The following is a 17,695-nucleotide window of genomic DNA, read 5'->3' on the forward strand; positions in this document are numbered from 1 at the left end:
CCTGACCTCTTCTTAAGGCACATGGGCCCTGCACTGCGACTGGGAGGCCAACGCCCATATCCCCAGCCTGCTCTGGTCCGCTGGAGTTAGCAGGCCTTCTCTGCTCTCAGCCTGCCGCCTGAAGAAAGCATCCTTACGCACTGGAGAAGAAAATGGGGCAACACACTCGCCTTGGCCTTTTAGAACCTGCAGAGCCTAGGCCAGAGAATGCCCAGTTCTCCAGATAAGCAGGGCAGCAGACAAGAAAACGCGTGGTGATATGTTCCCACGCAATAATCCCAGGAGGAAGGTATTGGGTTTTTTGTTTGTTTGCTTGTTTTTGTTTTTGATTTAAGTATAGTTGACTTACAATATTAATTTCAGGTGTACAACATAATGATTCAGTATTTTTATACTCCAGATAAAGTTATCATAAAATATTGACTATATTCCCAGCGCCGTACATTACATCATTGTTAACATTTTATACATAGTAGTAGTTTGTACCTCTTAATCCTCTTCACCTACTTTGCCACTCCCTCCAGGAAGGTATTATTATTATCCGCATTCTACAGATGCAAAAACAACGAAGCACAGAAAAATTAAGTCCTTTTCCCAAGGTCACACAGTAAGAGCAGCGGTTCAACTCAGAAAAGTCTGGCTCCCGAGCCCAGGAGTCAGCACCTCCATAGGAGGTGGCACAGCTCTTTAGTGTGTGATGAGGAAGGGGCGGGGTGGAGAGAAGGGAATCCGTGTACCCAGAACGGTACTCTGAGTTTCAAACGGTTCCTTCCAAGTTCTTTTCCCGTTTGGTACTGGGGGGCGGGTTGCTTCAACCACTGAATAGACAATAAAGTGAAATGGACCTGACTAGAGTCTAAGACCTGTAAGGCACAAGGCGAAATTGGCTCTGAAAGTTCCAGAAGTATGCTATAACTGACAACCCAGCACCATGAGCCTCAGGGGGTGACCATCGAGTCTGGGCGTCCGCACAAGGGTTCACCTCCGCCCCTCTTACGGGAGGAGTTACCCTTCAACCTGACAGGCAGCAGTCAACCGTGGCTGGGCACGCAGAGGGCAGGAGGTTCCAGAATGAACGCAGCTCTCCCCGCCCGCCCCGCAGGCACCTGAGCTCGCCCGACGCAAACGTTCCCTGCGGCGTCCGCCCATGCGGTGCCTAGGGCAAAGGGGCGGAGATTGTTTTCTTTCAGGTTTAGGAATAAACCTTGTTGAGAGCCATTTGTTTGCACACCTCTTATCACCCCACGTGGGTGCAGCTGAAAGTGCAAAGTGAAGGTCCCAGTGCTCGGAGCTGGGGGCGGGGGGGCGGGGGCATAACTTACTCCATCTGCGTTCCTGGCCCGCCTGATCCAACACTGAGCTCTGAAGCTTTTAGCCGCGGAAAGAGAACGCGTCCCTCTCGCTCACTGAAGCTTGTCCACCTTGCCGAGTCTCCGGCCTTGGGAGCCCCAGCTGGACACTGAGGCCCTGCGCAGCGCCTCAGAACCCGGGGGGCCCTTCGCCCCAGTCTGGGCGCCCTGGCGGGTCAGGAAACCCCGCTTTCGCTCTCTTTGCTTCAACCACTGAAGAGGCAGTAAAGCGAAATGGGCCTGGATCTGGGTCAGGAAGACCTAGAAGGTAGTCGGGGAAATTGGTCTGAAAGTTCTAGAAGCATGTTGAACTGACCACCCAGCGCCTTGACTCAGCCGCGGAAGGTTCGGGGCTGTGAACGCCGAGCGTCAGCTCACTCTCGCCAAGCCCTTCTGGGTTTACTCACTCGAGCAGGGAGCGGAGGTGCGGCAACTCAGCGGGGACAAAACACCTGCGCGGAGCTGCGGTTCGAGGGCGGAGCGGGAGGGGGCGCCCGCCTTCCCCGCGCCAAACAGTGACCCTCGAGTCTGTTCCGGGATCATCCCGGGTCGCGAGCCGTGTCCGCGCAGGCTAGTCTCCCGGAGAAGCCTCTCCTTCCAGTCCACTCCTGGGGCCGCAGGGCCCCTTCCTAAGCGGTCCCTCTGCCTCGGAGCCCCTGGCCCGGGAGAGGTGGGTGTGCCGCGGCGATCTCCCGTGACCCCCAGGCCTGAAACCGGACCCGGGCAGCAGCGGCCTTGCCTCTGTGGCCTGGACCTGCGTTCAAGTCCTGATGCTGCTGCGTGTCCTCAAGCAAAAAAAAAAAAAAATCAGTCTCTGTAAGCTTTGGTTTCCTCGATGTGGATAATTGTGAACCCACCACATTAGGATGGTTCCCAGGGGTCAGTGCTTGTCAGAACTCCTGGACTTCAGGAAACGCTCAAGAAATAAAAGCTGGCCGTTAGTACTGTATTAGTTATCGCAATATATCTGCTTTTTCCACGAGACTGTAAGGTACTGGAGAACAGGAACTCCCAGCACCTGGCACAGTACGTGGCATGGTAAGCGAGACTAGCTGCCTGGGACCCTCGACGGCAGAGTGCAGAGTGGGAACAGGGGGCAGTCCAGCAGCAGCGCGTGTGACCCCGAGTGACGTAGGCGAGTGAGAATAAACCTGTCCCGGCTGCGCACAAACTGCACTTCGGCGCCCACCCCGCGCCCCCAGCCGACAGGGGTCATCCTCTTCCCCCACCCCCCCCATCCCGGCACCCCTCGGCGTCCGCTTTCTGTGTAATGGAGGACGCCCAGTGGTCGGGCAGAGGCTGTGCGCAGAGCCAGGGGAAGCCCTAAACGCCTGACCCAGGCCAGCGGTGGGGCAGAGGCCTGAAAGCAAGGCGCAGCAGACCTGTTCTCCAGAGCCGCTCGCTGTCTGCCAGAGGTCGGCAGCTGTTCGACCAAGGCTTACGGTAAGTACCCTGTGGTTTACACTATGGCAACAGAGAAAGGAGGGGTACCTAACTCAAAGGAAGTCGTTTCTGCCCTGGAGCCTCACTGTTCACGTGTACAATGGGAACTATGATTCCGTCCTTGCCTGCAAGGCTTGTCACGAGGCTCCCAAGGGAGGAGACAGATAAAGGGCTGTCGCGACAACCTGGTGGGCATGGGATCCAAAACAGGAAGGTCTCAGCGACGGTGTTGGAACATAGAAGACCAGAGCAGAGACACTGAGCCCCCTTCCTTCCGCCATCCTTCTCTAGAAAACTGAAAGCAGAAAAGGGGAAGGAGGGTGCCCTGAGGTGGAAGAGGAATTTTGGCTGCAAGGAGGCATTACCCCAAACTCGGTCTGAGCCCCCCCTAAACTCCTCTCAAATCACTATGGAGGCATCCCCCTACTCTGAACTGTGGACAAGAGTGTCATTTCTCTACAGTACTGTCTCCCTGACTTTAGACCAAAGTGAGGAAATCGTTTGGATATTGTGATCTGATAATTTAGGCAAACCCAGATTTGTGCCCAGATTATCAGAATTAACATCTCAGGTCTTTACTTGATTCTCCAAATGCAATTGTAAATTCTGCCTCTCTCTCCCTCTCTCTCTTTGCTCATTGCCTCCGGTCTTTTCTCCCACATACAAACAAGTCCCTTGTTTTGCAGTTAAAGGGGAACTAGGGTCATATTTCCTTCCAGGAAGATGCTATTTTCCAGACCTAGCTGACCTGGACTTCAGGCCATTAATGCAGGTTCTCATAGTTAATAAAATTAAACGCATTTGCCACCATGAGAAAGTCTGGAGTACATGCTTGGGGTGGAAACAAAGGAGCAGAGAGAAGGCAAGGCTATGGAAATTAGATCTTTTATATTTCATTTTCAATAGGAAAACAAGTTTTTACCTTAGGTCAAAACAGCTACCACCTTAGTGACAGAAAGATTTGTAACTTGGTGTCAGGACACCAAAAAGCAATCTTGATTACATATCAAGAGGTTAAGTTTGAGACTGGGGCCCACAAAGCAGCAGGCTGAGCGCAATGCACTGATGAGGCAATGCGGCCTGAGGCGAGACCCACCCCCTGAAGCTTTCTAAACCAGCTCCCGCTTCTCCATCTAGGGGCCTTCTGTAACCAAGAGGAAGGCTGCAAACTAAATCCAGGAGGATTACGTTCCTCAGTATTCCACAGAGAGTGAGCTATGTGGATGCTGCAGTTTTAATTACACACTTGCTTTTTCTGAGGAAGAAAACCAAAGATATTTTTCAAAGTATTAACTTGTTTTCCATTAGGCAGTTGTTGTAACAAGTTCTTTCAGCGACGTGTTATGTCTTTAGAACGGGGTGCTTCAGATGGCGTGCACTAGCACAATTTTGTGGCTTTTAATTACTATTTTGTTCTTTTGGGGGGTTTCAGAGGCTGGCGCCTCGGCATGATTAGACCGTCTACTGGGCCCACCGCAATCACGAACACCTCCACCAGGTGGCGCCACAAGGCAGGAACTGCGGACTCCGGTAAAGGCTAGTGTCCCTCAACTCCGGGCCACGGTTTCCAACCACCAGGAAACAAGAGATATAGAGGAAGTCGCCACTTCAGATTTAAAAGAGATTGCAGTGATAGGGCCAAACAGCGTTCTAAAATGAAAAAAACTGTAAAATAGGGTTAAGTGCATGAGATAAAACTTTTCTGTTTCTGTAAATTTAGCAAGATTTGTAGTATCGAGACAACACTCTCACCAAAGTATCATCCCATTTCCTTTTTCGTAAAAACATGGAATTTAAAGTTAGAACGAACTTTGAAGGCCATCTGGTCAGTCCAACCTAGAGAGGAAATCCCCGGGATCGTTCTTCGGTTGTCAATTAGCCATCAAATACACGTAATTACTCAGTCTCGGTGTCCACATCAGAAAAGTACAAGGGAAAATGCTTTCAAATATATCATTAGCAATACTACCTTTGAATTTATATAGCTTTTCTCTCAAGGAGCAAGGAAAATAGTTTAAATATTATCGAATTAATTGTCCTAATATCCCTGTGGGTTAGGAAGCAGGTATTATTATTATACCATTATATCAATGGACTATGTCAAGTGCCGAGTGGCTGACAACAGTAAATGCCAGACCCTTCGAGGAAAAGCGGAGCTAGAACTGGCCGGGCTCTCCGCACCGCTTTATTTTGATTAATGTTTGAAAGCTGACCTCGGACGTGAAAGTATGAATCACTGGAGTTGGTCGACACTTGTACACAGAATGGGTTGGGAGACCCCATTTCTTCTTCTCGGAGGCGAAATGACAGTCTCCGTCTTCACGCCTTCTGTCCCCCTGCCATCGGTCACCCTGATTCCCCGACCCCCCGCCTCCAGCCCCTCGCCTCGCAGCTCACACTCAGCAGCAGCCTGTCTGCACCCACGACCACAGCAGCCGCCCCGCCAGCCCTGTGATTTCCCCCCACACCCCCGCCCCGCGCCCGGCGTTCCGGAGCTCCAGAAGCCTTGTGGCTCGGCGCTTCTGATTGGCCGTTGCTAGGTGACGTCGCCTGAGCTCACGTGACGAGTGTTAAATGCCCACCCTGCGGGAGCCTGGCCCACAGACAATCGTAAAGCCGCTCGGGGCTGCTCACCTGCTCCCACCTCCTCCCGGAGCCCTGGCCAGGCCCCGCCACCCCTGCCCCCTCCACTGCCCGCCCCTCGCCCGAGCCCGCGCTGGGCAAGGCGCCGAGCGGCCCGAGAGGCGGAGAGAGGATGAGGCCGGAGGCAGCTGTCCCGAGCAGTGCACGGTGATCGCCTCCCCCGGAGGAGGAGTTGCCTAGACCATTGCCGCATTTCTTGTTTTCCTCTCCCCTCCCCCACTGTAATTACATTGGCTGCTGGAGGGGACAGGGAGAGACGGAGGAGGCGCCTCGCAACCCCCCTCGCGCCCGCCACCCCTGCTCTTTCCCGTCCCGGGCCAGGATGACTGGAGTCTTTGACAGTCTGGTGGCTGATATGCACTCGACCCAGATCACGGCCTCTAGCACGTACCACCAGCAACAGCAGCCCCCGAGCGGCGGCGGCGCTGGCCCCGGCGGCAGCAACGGCAGCAGCCTCCACAAGCCTCAGGAGTCGCCCACACTCCCGGTGTCCACAGCTACCGACAGCAGCTACTACACCAACCAGCAACACCCGGCGGGCAGCGGCGGCGGCGGCGGCGGCGCTGGGGGCTCGCCCTACGCGCACATGGGTTCCTACCAGTACCACGCCAGCGGCCTCAACAACGTCCCTTATTCAGCCAAGAGCGGCTACGACCTGGGCTACACCGCCGCCTACACCTCCTACGCGCCCTACGGGACCAGTTCGTCCCCGGCCAACAACGAACCTGGTAAGCATAACTTTCGCGTCAAGGGTGCCAAGTCCATCTAGTTCCTGGAATGGGTGGGATAAAAATGTTTGGGACGGGGATCCATCTGGAGCCCTGGCCTTTCACACTGATTGCTTCCCGCTCTCCTCGCGCCCTTTACCCTCATCAGCTTTCAATTGGCCGAGGGTCACCGGGTACGTCCCTCGGGTACCCGGGTACTCGGCTGGTGGGACCAGGTGGCCTCGGCGGCCGCCTCACAACAACCTCATTTCCCTACCACCTGCTGCTCCTTTCTCCCCCGGTTTGCGCCTGTCTTCCCCTTCCCTGGAGGGGCCGACTCCCGGGTTCGCTGGCGGCGCGGGTCCGCGCGTTGCAAAGTTGTGCCTGAGCGCCGCGCAGCGTCTCCAAGAACCCGCCTCCCGGCTTAGGCCAAGTTCCACGCTGCTCTCCCGGCGGGCGGGGAACTCCTGGGCTCCCGCGGTTGCGCGGTTCTCACGATTCCATTTTATTGCAGAGAAAGAGGACCTCGAGCCTGAAATCCGGATAGTAAACGGGAAGCCAAAGAAAGTCCGGAAACCCCGAACCATCTACTCTAGTTTCCAGCTGGCGGCTCTTCAGCGGCGTTTCCAAAAGACTCAGTACCTGGCACTGCCCGAGCGAGCTGAGCTGGCGGCGTCTCTGGGCCTCACCCAGACTCAGGTGAGGGCTCGCGGCCTGGGAGGCACGAGGAGGGCGCTGGCCTGGGATGGCCAGGAAGCAGGCAGGTTTAGGACTATGTTTTTTTAATGTATTTTTTATAGTACTTTTAAGGATTTCGAGGCCCGCGCCTTGGGCGGCCTAAACTTCTACGCCCGAAGCTGAAATCCCCCAGGGTGCCACCTCGTGTGAGAAAAGGATGGGACAGGGGTGGGCAGAAATCCGGTAGCAAGTTGTCCTTCCGCGTACTACTGATTAAGCGGGTAAAACAAGTGGCCCTCCTGACTCCCTCCGCTGTCACCATCACCTAAGTGCACACACACAGCTCTCTCGGGTTTTTTGAGAATACCTCCCATTGGAGCAGGAACCGACAGACCCTCTGAGGCCGCGGCACGTGATCGGCTTACCTGACCAGGGTATCCACCTCCTAACCAGCTGTCTTCCTAAGCTTCCTCCCCTCCCCTGCCCCAGGCCGAATTTCCTCCATTAATGCTCAGGTCCCTTTTCCACAAAGGTCAAAATCTGGTTCCAGAACCGCCGATCCAAGTTCAAGAAAATGTGGAAGAGCGGTGAGATCCCTTCGGAGCAGCACCCGGGGACCAGCGCCTCGCCACCTTGTGCTTCGCCGCCGGCCTCGGCGCCGACCTCCTGGGACTTCGGCGCGCCGCAGCGGATGGGGGGCGGCGGCGGTCCGGGCAGCGGCGGCAGCGGCGCGGGCAGCTCCGGCTCCAGCCCGAGCAGCGCCGCCTCGGCTTTCCTGGGCAACTACCCGTGGTACCACCAGGCCTCGGGCTCCGCTTCGCACCTGCAGGCCGCTGCGCCGCTGCTGCACCCGGCGCAGACCCCGCAGCCGCACCACCACCACCACCAGCACCACCACGGCGGCGGGGGCGCCCCGGTGAGCGCCGGGACGATTTTCTAACTCCCGGAGACTGCGCCAGAGACTAAGAGAGCAGGGACCAGTTATCCTTACTGCTCATCCCCAGAGCCATAGGGTCCCTCCGGCTGGCCCGATGATGCCACCCGCCGCTCCCGGAGGTGGCGGCCCAGGATGGCCTACCCCAGGGCCGGGGCCACCGCGCGGCCAGGGACTGGAAGGCGTCTTCTCGCGCCACGGGCTCCTCTCGGAGAAACCCGGCATCCGCGGGAGAAACCCTGCCAAGGCCGCCTTTCCGACCTGAGCCCCGCCTCAGACTTGCCTCCCCTCCCCTCCCCTCCCCGCCCCGCCCGGCGAGGCAGTCCGGCGCCTTTTTCGCCCCGGGCCGCGAGCAGAGTCCCGGAGAGGGACGCCTGCCCCGCCCGCGAGGCTGCCTGGGCCCTCTGAGGCTCCTTTCTCCTTGCCCGCCCCCAGGCTCAGCTCCGGTCCTCTGGGGTTATTGACCTCCCGGTCCTGCCGGCCTGCCCTCCCCCCGCCCCGACCCCTTGACCCCGGCGGCCCGCCGCTTTTTTTCTGCCCTGCTGTTTCCAGCCGTTGGAGCCCTCGTCCCTCCCCCGCCTTAGCTCTCCTCGCAGGAACGCTCCCTCAGCTCTCTCCTCATCCTTCACCAGTGGAGTTTTTTTATTTTTATTTTTTTAAAAGTTTAGGTGCCTTTGCGGATGACCTCATTTTGATGTTGGGGGAAAAAATGATTTTTTTAATATGTGGACACTGCAAAAAAATGTGTTTAAATTATCTTTTTTAAAACCTATTCAGGATTATTAGCCTGGACTTCGATATAGCGTTTGTAAATAAAGGTGTCTGTGCAGATTTTCCCACTGATTTATTTGTATAAAAATACTCATCTTTTCAGACTTTTTTGTAAATCCCCACTTGTGAAAACTGCGGTTTAGCAGTGACCTCAGCAACCCCTCCGTTTTATTTTTCCCTTCGAAAAATGTTCTCAGTTTAACTAAGCTACTGATTTGGATTTGTTTTATCTTATCCTAAAGTCTTTGTTCTTGAAATGAAAGGTATTTTGGGGTTATTTATTATGAAAACAACATGCTCTTAATGTTGATTTTACAATATGAAGAGATTATTTAAATAAATTATTGTTTTCATTGGATGTGTGCGCTTTTTTCTTGGTGTCACGACCTGGAAGCTCGAGCCGCTGCCCAGGCGGGGAACTAGGTCAGCCAAGAGTGACATTTACATCTATCGGAGGCTGCGACTTGCGGAGAGGTGCGGCGAGGCGAGGACCCGCACTCTCAGCGCAGGGCTGCTGCGAGAGTTCACGCTCTGCCCGCATCCGTGTCCCTGCGCGAGGTTCGCCAGCTCTCGGCGCGGTGAGTCACTCAGCGCCCGGTGGCTCCGGCCTCCGCCCGCCCGGCCCCTTCGGCGCCGGCGCCGCAGCCCCGCTCCTGGGAGGTCTCAGCCGCCCCCGCGCCCGAGGTGCAGGCAGGGCAGTACCTTCGAGCCGCCGCGGGGAACCTGCCGAAGCCGAGGTCTAACCCCTACTTTGGGCCCTCCCCACTGTTTGCCCTGCAGCCCTTCTGGGACTGGCTGAGCTGAGAACTCAGTGAGTCACCCAGGCCCTCGCGAGACTCTGGAAGGCAGGGCGACCCTGGGCACACAGGGCTGCGCTAGCACACATGCAATCACACACTGACTCGCACAGTCACATCCATACTATCACATATTGAATCACACTTACACTCCTACACAGAACACCGACAAGAATTCATGTACATTCGCACGGAGACCGACGCACAGTGCTGTGGATTCGGCGTTGTTAACACCTCACGATCTCGAAGGGGAAACGTCCATACATGATTCAGCTCTGCTTTCCACACTGGGTCCCACATAACTAGCGCCCAGCTTTGGAAGTGACCCTAATTTCTGGCATTCCCTTCAAAGGCCAGGGGTAGGTGGGTAATGCAGTCCTGAACCAAAAGTCTTTTTCCCTGAAAGCGCTGGGGCCTACAATTGGAAACGTCTTGGCTTCAGTCACAAACTGTGTGACTTTAGGCTACCCACTTAACCTTTCTGTGCTGCAGTTTGCAGATCTGTAAGATGGAATCAATAATAACAGATATCTCAGAGCTGTGAGCCTTTAACAAGGGAATGACAGTGTGTGGCACCTGGTAAGTACTCAATAAATTTTGCTTAGTAGCATAGAGTTTTATCCCAATGCCCCCAAATAGTGAGGGCATTGGGATAAAATGCCCTGCAATTATGAGGCCCAGAGTTACCCAGAGGCCCTTCCAAGTTCACCTTGTGTGGAAGAGCAGCATTCTAGGGCACTCTAGGGCTGGGAGAGCTCTGGCCCCTTCCTATATGAGAGGCTGAACCTTAGCCATCCCCTCTGAAGCGAACAGCGTCTACTGGAGAGGAGGTTGGGGCAAGCCAGAGAGCCCAGTTTGCCATATGTCCTCTAGGATGGCTATTCAGGCCATCCTTTTTGTGTGTCCTCAACTAATGTCTGCCAAAAAACAGACGTGGGGGACTTCCCTGGTGTTGCAGTGGTTAAGAATCCGCCTGCCAATGCAGGGGACATGGGTTCGATCCCTGGTCCGAGAAGATCCCACATGCCGCGGAGCAGCTTAGCCCGTGTGCCACAACTACTGAGCCCAAGTGCTGCAACTACTGGAGCTCGTGCTCCGCAACGAGAAGCCACCGCAATGAGAAGCCCGCGCACCGCAACAAAGAGTAGCCCCCGCTACCCGCAACTAGAGAAAGCCCACGTGCAGCAACGAAGACCCAAAGCAGCCAAAAATAAAATAAAAAAAAAAAAACAGACGTGGGACAATGGTGACTTTCTAAGCATCACTGAGAGCAATTCTCACTTTTCTGGCCAGATTGTTTTGAGGCCTGCATTGAATCTAGTTTACAGCAGAGTATGGTCCACAGAGTTGGGGCTCTGGGGAAGGCAGGGAGGCCATTCAGTCAAGTGTCCGTTCGCATTCCTGCAGTGTTTTCCCAGGCTAGGGAAGCCTGGGATGAAGCTCATTGACCCCATGATTCTGACTTCCCTAAGCAGTTGCTGCCTAGCAGACCCCCATTCCTGCCACCACTCCCGCCCCAGCTCCAAATTTCGTGGTTTTCTTTGAGTGCCAGTAGTTGGTGCCAGCCTTCTTTCTGCGGTTGACTGTGCCCTCCCTTCCTTTGCGCGCACTCCCCTCCCCCTCCTGAAACCAGCGAGGAGAGACGGGGCAGTAAATTGGCTGGTGTCGAGGATCTGCAGCAGACAAGATGATTAAGAGGCCTACGCCGAAGCGCCCGGGGCAGGGAATGTCAGCCCAAGTTGGAATCACGCAACAGGCCTTGGCATGAGCGAGCCTGGGAGCCGGGAGGGCGGGCGGCCCCAGCTCTGGGGTGGGCCGAGGCCCCACAGACTCGCCGGAGTCACCGAACCTGGCACCCGGCGGCGGCGGGGTCGGGCCGGGCCAAGGCGCGCCTTTTCCCGGGAAGCCCTTGAAGCAGAGAGCAGAAGGGTGCAGGGGCCAGAGGAAGGGGGCGTTTCCGCAGACAAGGAGAAGGGCAAAGAGAAGGGAAAGAAGGATGCACCTGGGTCCCAGAAGTAAGGGGGCGGGGAGGAGGAGGGGTGAGCGAGGGGAGAAACAAAGCCTGGCTGGGGGAGGAGGGAGCAGGCTCCAGCTCCGCCGGGGGCGACGCGCTGGCAAGTCCTTCTCAGTCTCGCGGCCCGCTGGGAGACGCAGAGCCCTGTGATCAGCCCGCCGCCGCCGCGCAGACAAGCTCCCCCCGCGCCCGACTGCACTCCCCAAAGCGCGAATGAAAAATGGAAATGGGAAGCAGCGATCTCGGCTCCCTGCACTGGGAAACCAGCCGCGCTCGGAACACACATAAATCTTCATTGTAATCTCCTTCCATTTGCTCGCGTGAAATATCAGGCCAGAGACAGGATATGACAAGAGCTGGGAAGCAGAGGGAGGGAAGACGAAGAGTGAGGGGTGCCCGGTTCTCTCCGCTCCACCCCCTGGCAGTGTTGCTCGGAACTCCGGCTGAGCACTGGCACTGAGGTCCAACTCCAGTTGCAGGCACTCCTGGCGAGCCCGAGTCCCCTGCCCCTCGCAGTTCCCCCTCCCCCACCCACCGTACCCCCGCCCTGCGCGCGCTGCGTCGCGGGCCACCCCGCCCCGGGTGCTTCCCGGGTGTAGACACACACCCCTCCCGCGGGCCCGAATTCCCGCCGCCCGCCCCGCCGCTCCCGGGCTGCGGGGGGGAGGGGCGGGAGGCAGGAAAGAAAGGGAATTCATCCCGGGCCTAATCAGCGCGGCTGCAATGTGGGACCATTTAGGAGGCTTCCCCTCCGCCTTCTTTCAGGATTACTTGTGAAAATTGTGAATATCCGTCCTGTGTAAGGATTTCCGAGACTAGTGGGGAGAGTTTGGGGGAAGTATCAGGTTTGATGGGGGCGGAGAGAGGGCTGGAAGACTGGAGCTTTGTTTACAAACAGTCCTTTGGTAGAAGGGGGAGCGGAAAAGAGGGGTAAAAGGTCCCGTGAAGGAGAGTGATGTCGGGGAGTAGAAAGGCCCCTTACCTTTCTAACAAAGATGTCCTCACTGACTGTAAAACCCAGGAGCAACTCCCGCACTCCCCCAAACACCTCCTCCCCCGTCCCCGTCCCAACCACTTGCTCAAAAGTCACAAGCCGGGTCTTTTCCCTCTAGGGAACAGCGACCACCAGTCGCTTAAACCTGTTGGGGGTTAGAGACCTCTTTGAGAATGAAACTACAGATTCTCTCTTCCTCCTAAAATACTGGTTCCTTTGCATTTGACTTTGGGGTCCCCGCAAGCCGGTGGGTGGGACGCGATGCTGCAGTCTTGATTACGCGGGCCCCTGGCCGGGTCTGACTAGGCTCTCCGGAGACGGGCGGGCTCTCGCAGGGTCGTGATACCCAAAACCGCCCCAGGGAAGCCTCCCTCTGCATCTGGAATCTGCCCCCAAGCCTAACCCGCTGCCCAGTCTCCCACCCCCCAAACTCAAAGGCGCGGGCGGATTCGGAGGCCCCCGCTACCCTCTGAGGCCCCCCTGCCGGGAGTTCCCCTCGCGGGGATGGGTTTGGCAGTGATTGCCCCATTACAAGACTTGACATTCCGCCCTGGGGCCTGGGGCCAGGCGATGCCGCGGGTAGGCTGTGTTTAACGAAAAGAGAGAGCAGGCAAGTCTTGGAGGAGCGGCCATTCCACCTCCACGTGAGAACACAGGCAGAGTCTCTAGATAGACCTTTCTTTCTCCGGCCGCCTCCGCTCCTCTCCGTCCTCCCGGTCGGGCCAGACCGCAAACACTGCAGTGTCTTAGCAGTTTGCGGGCTGCGCAGCGCTCCCAGGAGTCTCCGGAGGCCCGTTTTGGGAATCCTCGGGAGTCCTGGTGCCACTGGCTGCGTCCCGGGTCCGGTCCCGCCAGCGCTAGGAGCTGGAGGGCGGAGACCAACAGTGAGGTTTGGGCGCGGAGCCCGGGAAGGTGGAGAAAGGCTCCCTGTGATGGGTCGGGACTGCGGGCCAGAAGATTAGAACTCAGGGGAAAGAGAAAAGGCGAAGGAGAGGGAGGGACTGGACTTGGAGCGCGCCGGGGTAATCCCAGGGGGCCGACTCGGGCCCGCACAGAGCAAACATGGCGGGCTTACCCCGCTCCCACTCCTGCCCTCCTTTTTGTGGCCCAGGAGGCTCAAATACCCTAGAGATGAAATCGTCGCTCACGGAACAATGGCGACTTCTGGCCCTGGAACCCGACCGAGTCCGGGCCGCTCCGAGCGGTGGCCGCACTTCCGTAGGCTTCTCCAGCCCAGAGCCGCAGCAAGCCCCCCCCCCCACCCCGCCCCGGGGCAGCCCCCGCCCCGCCCCATCCCTCTGCGGCCCTGGCCTTGGCTTCTTAAAGTCGCAGGCTGTCTCAGTGCCCGAGAGAAGCACCGCCCAAGTGGGGAATGGGTGTTTCTCGGGGGCGCTCTCTCTCTGCGGTGGAGATCAAAGAAACGCCTAGGAGTTCACGGGGCGGGCTCCGAGGATCCTCAGATCCTCCTCTTCCCAAAGCTTCCCAAAAAGCAGGTTGGTGTCCGCCGGCACTGGGCGGCACTCTGTCTAGGGGTGATGACCGCCTCACACCAACTCCTCAGCCAGCTACCCCCACACCCCACCTCCCGCCCCCTGGACTAGACCTGCAGATTCCAGGGCCCTACTTGGCTGCACTTTGGAGGGGGTTTGCGAGAATACGGGAAAGGGGCCGAGGGAAGGAGGAGGGGAGAACTGGAAAGAAAAGAAATAGAAGAGGTGTTGGGAGGAGGAAGGGGGGTGGTCGGAATCCTGCTCAGGCACTTTCTTGCTTAGTTGCCGCATTTAGGGTCGGGGTCCTGGGCCTCTCAGGCATCCCAGCTGGGGCCAGCCGGCACGCGGGAAAAGGGATTCTCTTTTCCCGCAGGAGAACAGTGAAAATTTGCCTTGGGTGGCCAATTTTCTCATTTGCCCCTATTAAAAGAAAAAGCCCAAGAAATTCAATTAAAGCCACCCTGGCCAAGGCGCTATTTGAGGCATGAATGTCTCCCCTAAAGCTGCAGCAATCATGTGGCATTAGACACTTCCGGAATCCTATAGCCAACCTGAAAAATCCCAGACCCCCTTTTTCCCTAATTTTTGCTCTGATCTGTAATTTTATCCACATTTGCACTAGTTTGAGCATTCTGGCTCTCCCATCTGAAAGCCTGCAATTACTATATAATTCTTCGCAATTTCAGATGTCCTAATATGGACTGTAATTTTTGCGCAAGACAATTTCCTGCTATTTCAAGCATCAACATTGTCAAAGTTGTATGTACATAATAAATGGGAATATCAATGCATAGTTTTTAGCATAACATCTTGACTCCTCGATAATTATATCCGTTCGGAGCCTACGCAGAATTAGCCTGAATTGCATGGTAACTGCTGCTGCTTTAAAATTTTTAAAAATTACTCATAATTTTCCCAAAGATTACCAAGATCTCGAGTGCACAATGTCATCAGCGTAATGAAGAGTAAACATTTATGCTAATAATCTGCAATTTTTTTCATCAGCTATAAAGACAGAGGCTATATAGCCGAAATTTTCAGTCCTATTCTGCAAGCGCAGCGCTGCAAAAAGCCTGCGGCGCTCGGAGGCGTCTGGTCCTGGAGACCTCTTTCCACTCTTTACCTCAGGATAGGAGGATGGGGCTGGGGGATACTTTTTGGTTTTCTGGTTTTGTTTTGCTCTGGTTTGGTCGCTTTTGTATTTCCTATTTTTCCTTTTTTTTTTTTCTTTTTTTCCTTTTTTTTTTCTTTTTTGCCTTTTCTTTCCTGTCATTCTCCCAGCCAAAAGCCGCCTTCGACCCTTTTGATTTGATGTAGCAAAGATTGTGTCCAGATTATCTGAAATTGACACTGAAGAAGGTAAGGGTGGAAACCGGTTTCATTTTTCAGAGGGTTGGAAGGCTGCGCTGCGCCCGCCGCAGCGGCTCCCGCTCCGGGAATAGGAGGGTGGGGGGAGTGATTATGTATGCACCAGCTAATTCTTCCATCAAAACTTCTTGTCAGCGATGTCAGGATTATTTTTTTTCCTTTTTATAAAAACACTTGATGTTTCAGGAAGTGTTAATCCCTGAAGGTTGGGGGATGAGGGAGGGGGTATGAGAGGAGTGGGTGGGGGGGTGACAGTTTCTTGAACCTGGGGAAGGCACCCTTTAGAGCCGTTTGCCAGTCTACACTGAATTGGGGTTTGTTGTAGAGCTGGGACGGAAGGAGGGTTTCTTTGAGTCGTGGGAGAGAGAGACCCTTACCCTCTCTATTGCATTTGATAGAGGTTTCTATGGCCATGAGGGATGAGAAGCAGAAAAGTCCGCTTTAGCCTTTGATTTCGGGGTGTTTAACCCAGGCGGTGGGATGACAAAAGCTAGAGATTTTTGAAATCGGTTTTTTAAAGATACAGAATGAAAGACATGAGTAGCAGGATAAAAATATATAGCTAGGGGCCTGGATTGCTTCTTTCCTCCCACTTTTTCTTGAGATCGAGTTTCACAGGTTTTGTATCCAGCACCCAGACCTACCTTTCTTCTGGTGACACAAATTGACAATTTCTTCAAGGGGAGAGATTTAGTTAATTTCTACATCAAATGACTCTAAGAGTAAATTCATACTTCTGTGCATATAGATGCGGGGGATTCTAAAACTTTTTGTGGCTCTTTAAACTAGTGCAGAATAGGCAAGTCTGGAGAGCCATCTGACCTAGCCCAGTGCAGATCTCAAAAAGAAAGAAATAAAAATAAAACATAACAATCAACGAAGGAACGTTGTGAATTATAAACCTGTTTCCAATGTTGTATTTTAAAATATTGCCTAGATTTAGGAGCTTGATTTTTCCATAATTAGACCACTACTAGCAGGGCCACTCAGTCCCCAGCTTATGAAACCCAAGACCAGTGAAGAGGGGGCTGGGGATTGTTGCTTCTGTCCCTCCACCCCCACCCTTACCCCTTTTAGAGCGAGTGTGTGAGAGAAGATATTAAAGAGGTATCTGTTGTTTGGCAATTTTGCTAAGTCTGTCTTCATTACTTCGACGCAGTGCATTTGCTAATCTGGAGGCCCGGCCATTGACAAGCTTGCTTCATACACCTGCAAGCAATTTGCCGGCTCCGGTACCGGAGAATTGCAGAGATGGCAGCTCGCACCTATTTGATTTTTTTTTTTCTTTTCTCAATGCACAGCAAATTTGGCTTTCAGTGCGTTATCTCTTTTGTTAATGCAAAAAGATTCCCTGGGCGAAAAAATTGCTCATAATTACCAGAGAGATGGGGAAACTGCATTAGAATAAATAAACCTGAAATTACTGTAATTATGTTGTGTTTGATGGGCCCGGCTTGTAATCAAGAAGAGAATACAGTGAAATGATGCTGACCCTCTTGGGTTTGCAGCTGTACGCGCACTTTGGGGTCTTTTTTTGCAGAAAAGAGTCATTTTGATAATCATTAAGCTGTGTGTAACCTATTTCAGAAGTGTTTTAAAATGAGGTTCACATTTTTTGAACAAGGGGAAAAAAATCCCAAAATTGCATTTTGCCATTACAGACTCATACATAAGGAAAGGTTGTGTTTTCTAAGTGACAATTGTTAAGACATAATATTCAAAATCAGTATTTAATCATTATAATGAGGTATTGTTTAAATATAACCACCTTTAGATTATTCATAGTTTAATTAATATACTCATTATGAAAATCTTTGAATCAGATATTTGATGAACTACTTGTCAGTAACAAGGCAGCATTAATTAGACCTATATTGAGATTAACATTTTTTAAAAGTACAACCGCTTATAATTATAATAGAGCCTAACTAAAGACCGCCTTCGTTGAGCTAAAACTAATAATTTCTCTATTTGAACTGTTAGCATGAGATTATTAAATTAGTATAAGCTAGTATCTCAACGTATTAAAATCCACTTGACCAAACAGATTTTGCCTGTGGCATCAGGCGTTGGGCCCTGTCTGCCGTCTGGGGTACCAGAGTTGGATGCTTGAAAGAAATCTGCCCAAACCTTCCCGCTACCAAAGTCACATTTGGCAGGGGAAACCAAATCCAGGAAGGTCCCTGTCCCCGCGCCGGAGCCCAGCCCGGGAGAACAGTTCCCTCTTTTTAGCTTCGCCCGCATGCATCCTGGTCTCCAAGGTCCGATCACCCCCCCTTAGCCCTCCAGGTTCTGGGGGCTTGTGGGAGAGGAAGAGCCCCACTCTCAGGCCCAGAAGGAGCCTCGAGGTTCCCCGCTCCATTCCGCACCACCTCCCCTGCTCCCTCCACCATTCCCCCCCTTCCCCTCCCTTTCCTAAAGGGCGTCGGAGAAGCCTGGCGCATCCGATCTTTCACCAGCACCAATTGAAAAATGGGTGATTGTCATAACACAGATCACTGCCTTCC

The 17,695-nt window shown here is 54.2% G+C and overlaps 2 protein-coding genes across 4 annotated transcripts in view; one reads left to right on the top strand and one right to left on the bottom strand.

Moving 5' to 3' along the window:
- The window catches only part of ITGA6 (integrin subunit alpha 6), a 342,334-nt gene extending 340,653 nt beyond the window's left edge, over positions 1-1,681 (bottom strand). For all 3 annotated transcript variants that reach the window (XR_009520154.1, XR_009520153.1, XR_009520152.1), the window contains exon 1: positions 1,323-1,681. The gene's annotated coding sequence lies outside the window, so the exon portion shown is untranslated. The remainder of the gene's footprint in view (positions 1-1,322) is intronic.
- A 4,013-nt stretch (positions 1,682-5,694) lies between these two features.
- On the top strand, positions 5,695-8,788 carry DLX2 (distal-less homeobox 2). The gene is made up of 3 exons (XM_060015656.1): positions 5,695-6,163; positions 6,657-6,841; positions 7,353-8,788. Exons 1-3 carry the CDS (start codon positions 5,758-5,760, stop codon positions 7,758-7,760), a joined length of 999 nt encoding a protein of 332 aa, XP_059871639.1. The 5' UTR covers positions 5,695-5,757; the 3' UTR covers positions 7,761-8,788.
- Positions 8,789-17,695: the final 8,907 nt, after the last annotated feature.

The sequence above is a fragment of the Delphinus delphis genome, chromosome 7, assembly GCF_949987515.2.
Source record: "Delphinus delphis chromosome 7, mDelDel1.2, whole genome shotgun sequence".
Taxonomy (NCBI): Eukaryota; Metazoa; Chordata; class Mammalia; order Artiodactyla; family Delphinidae; genus Delphinus; species Delphinus delphis.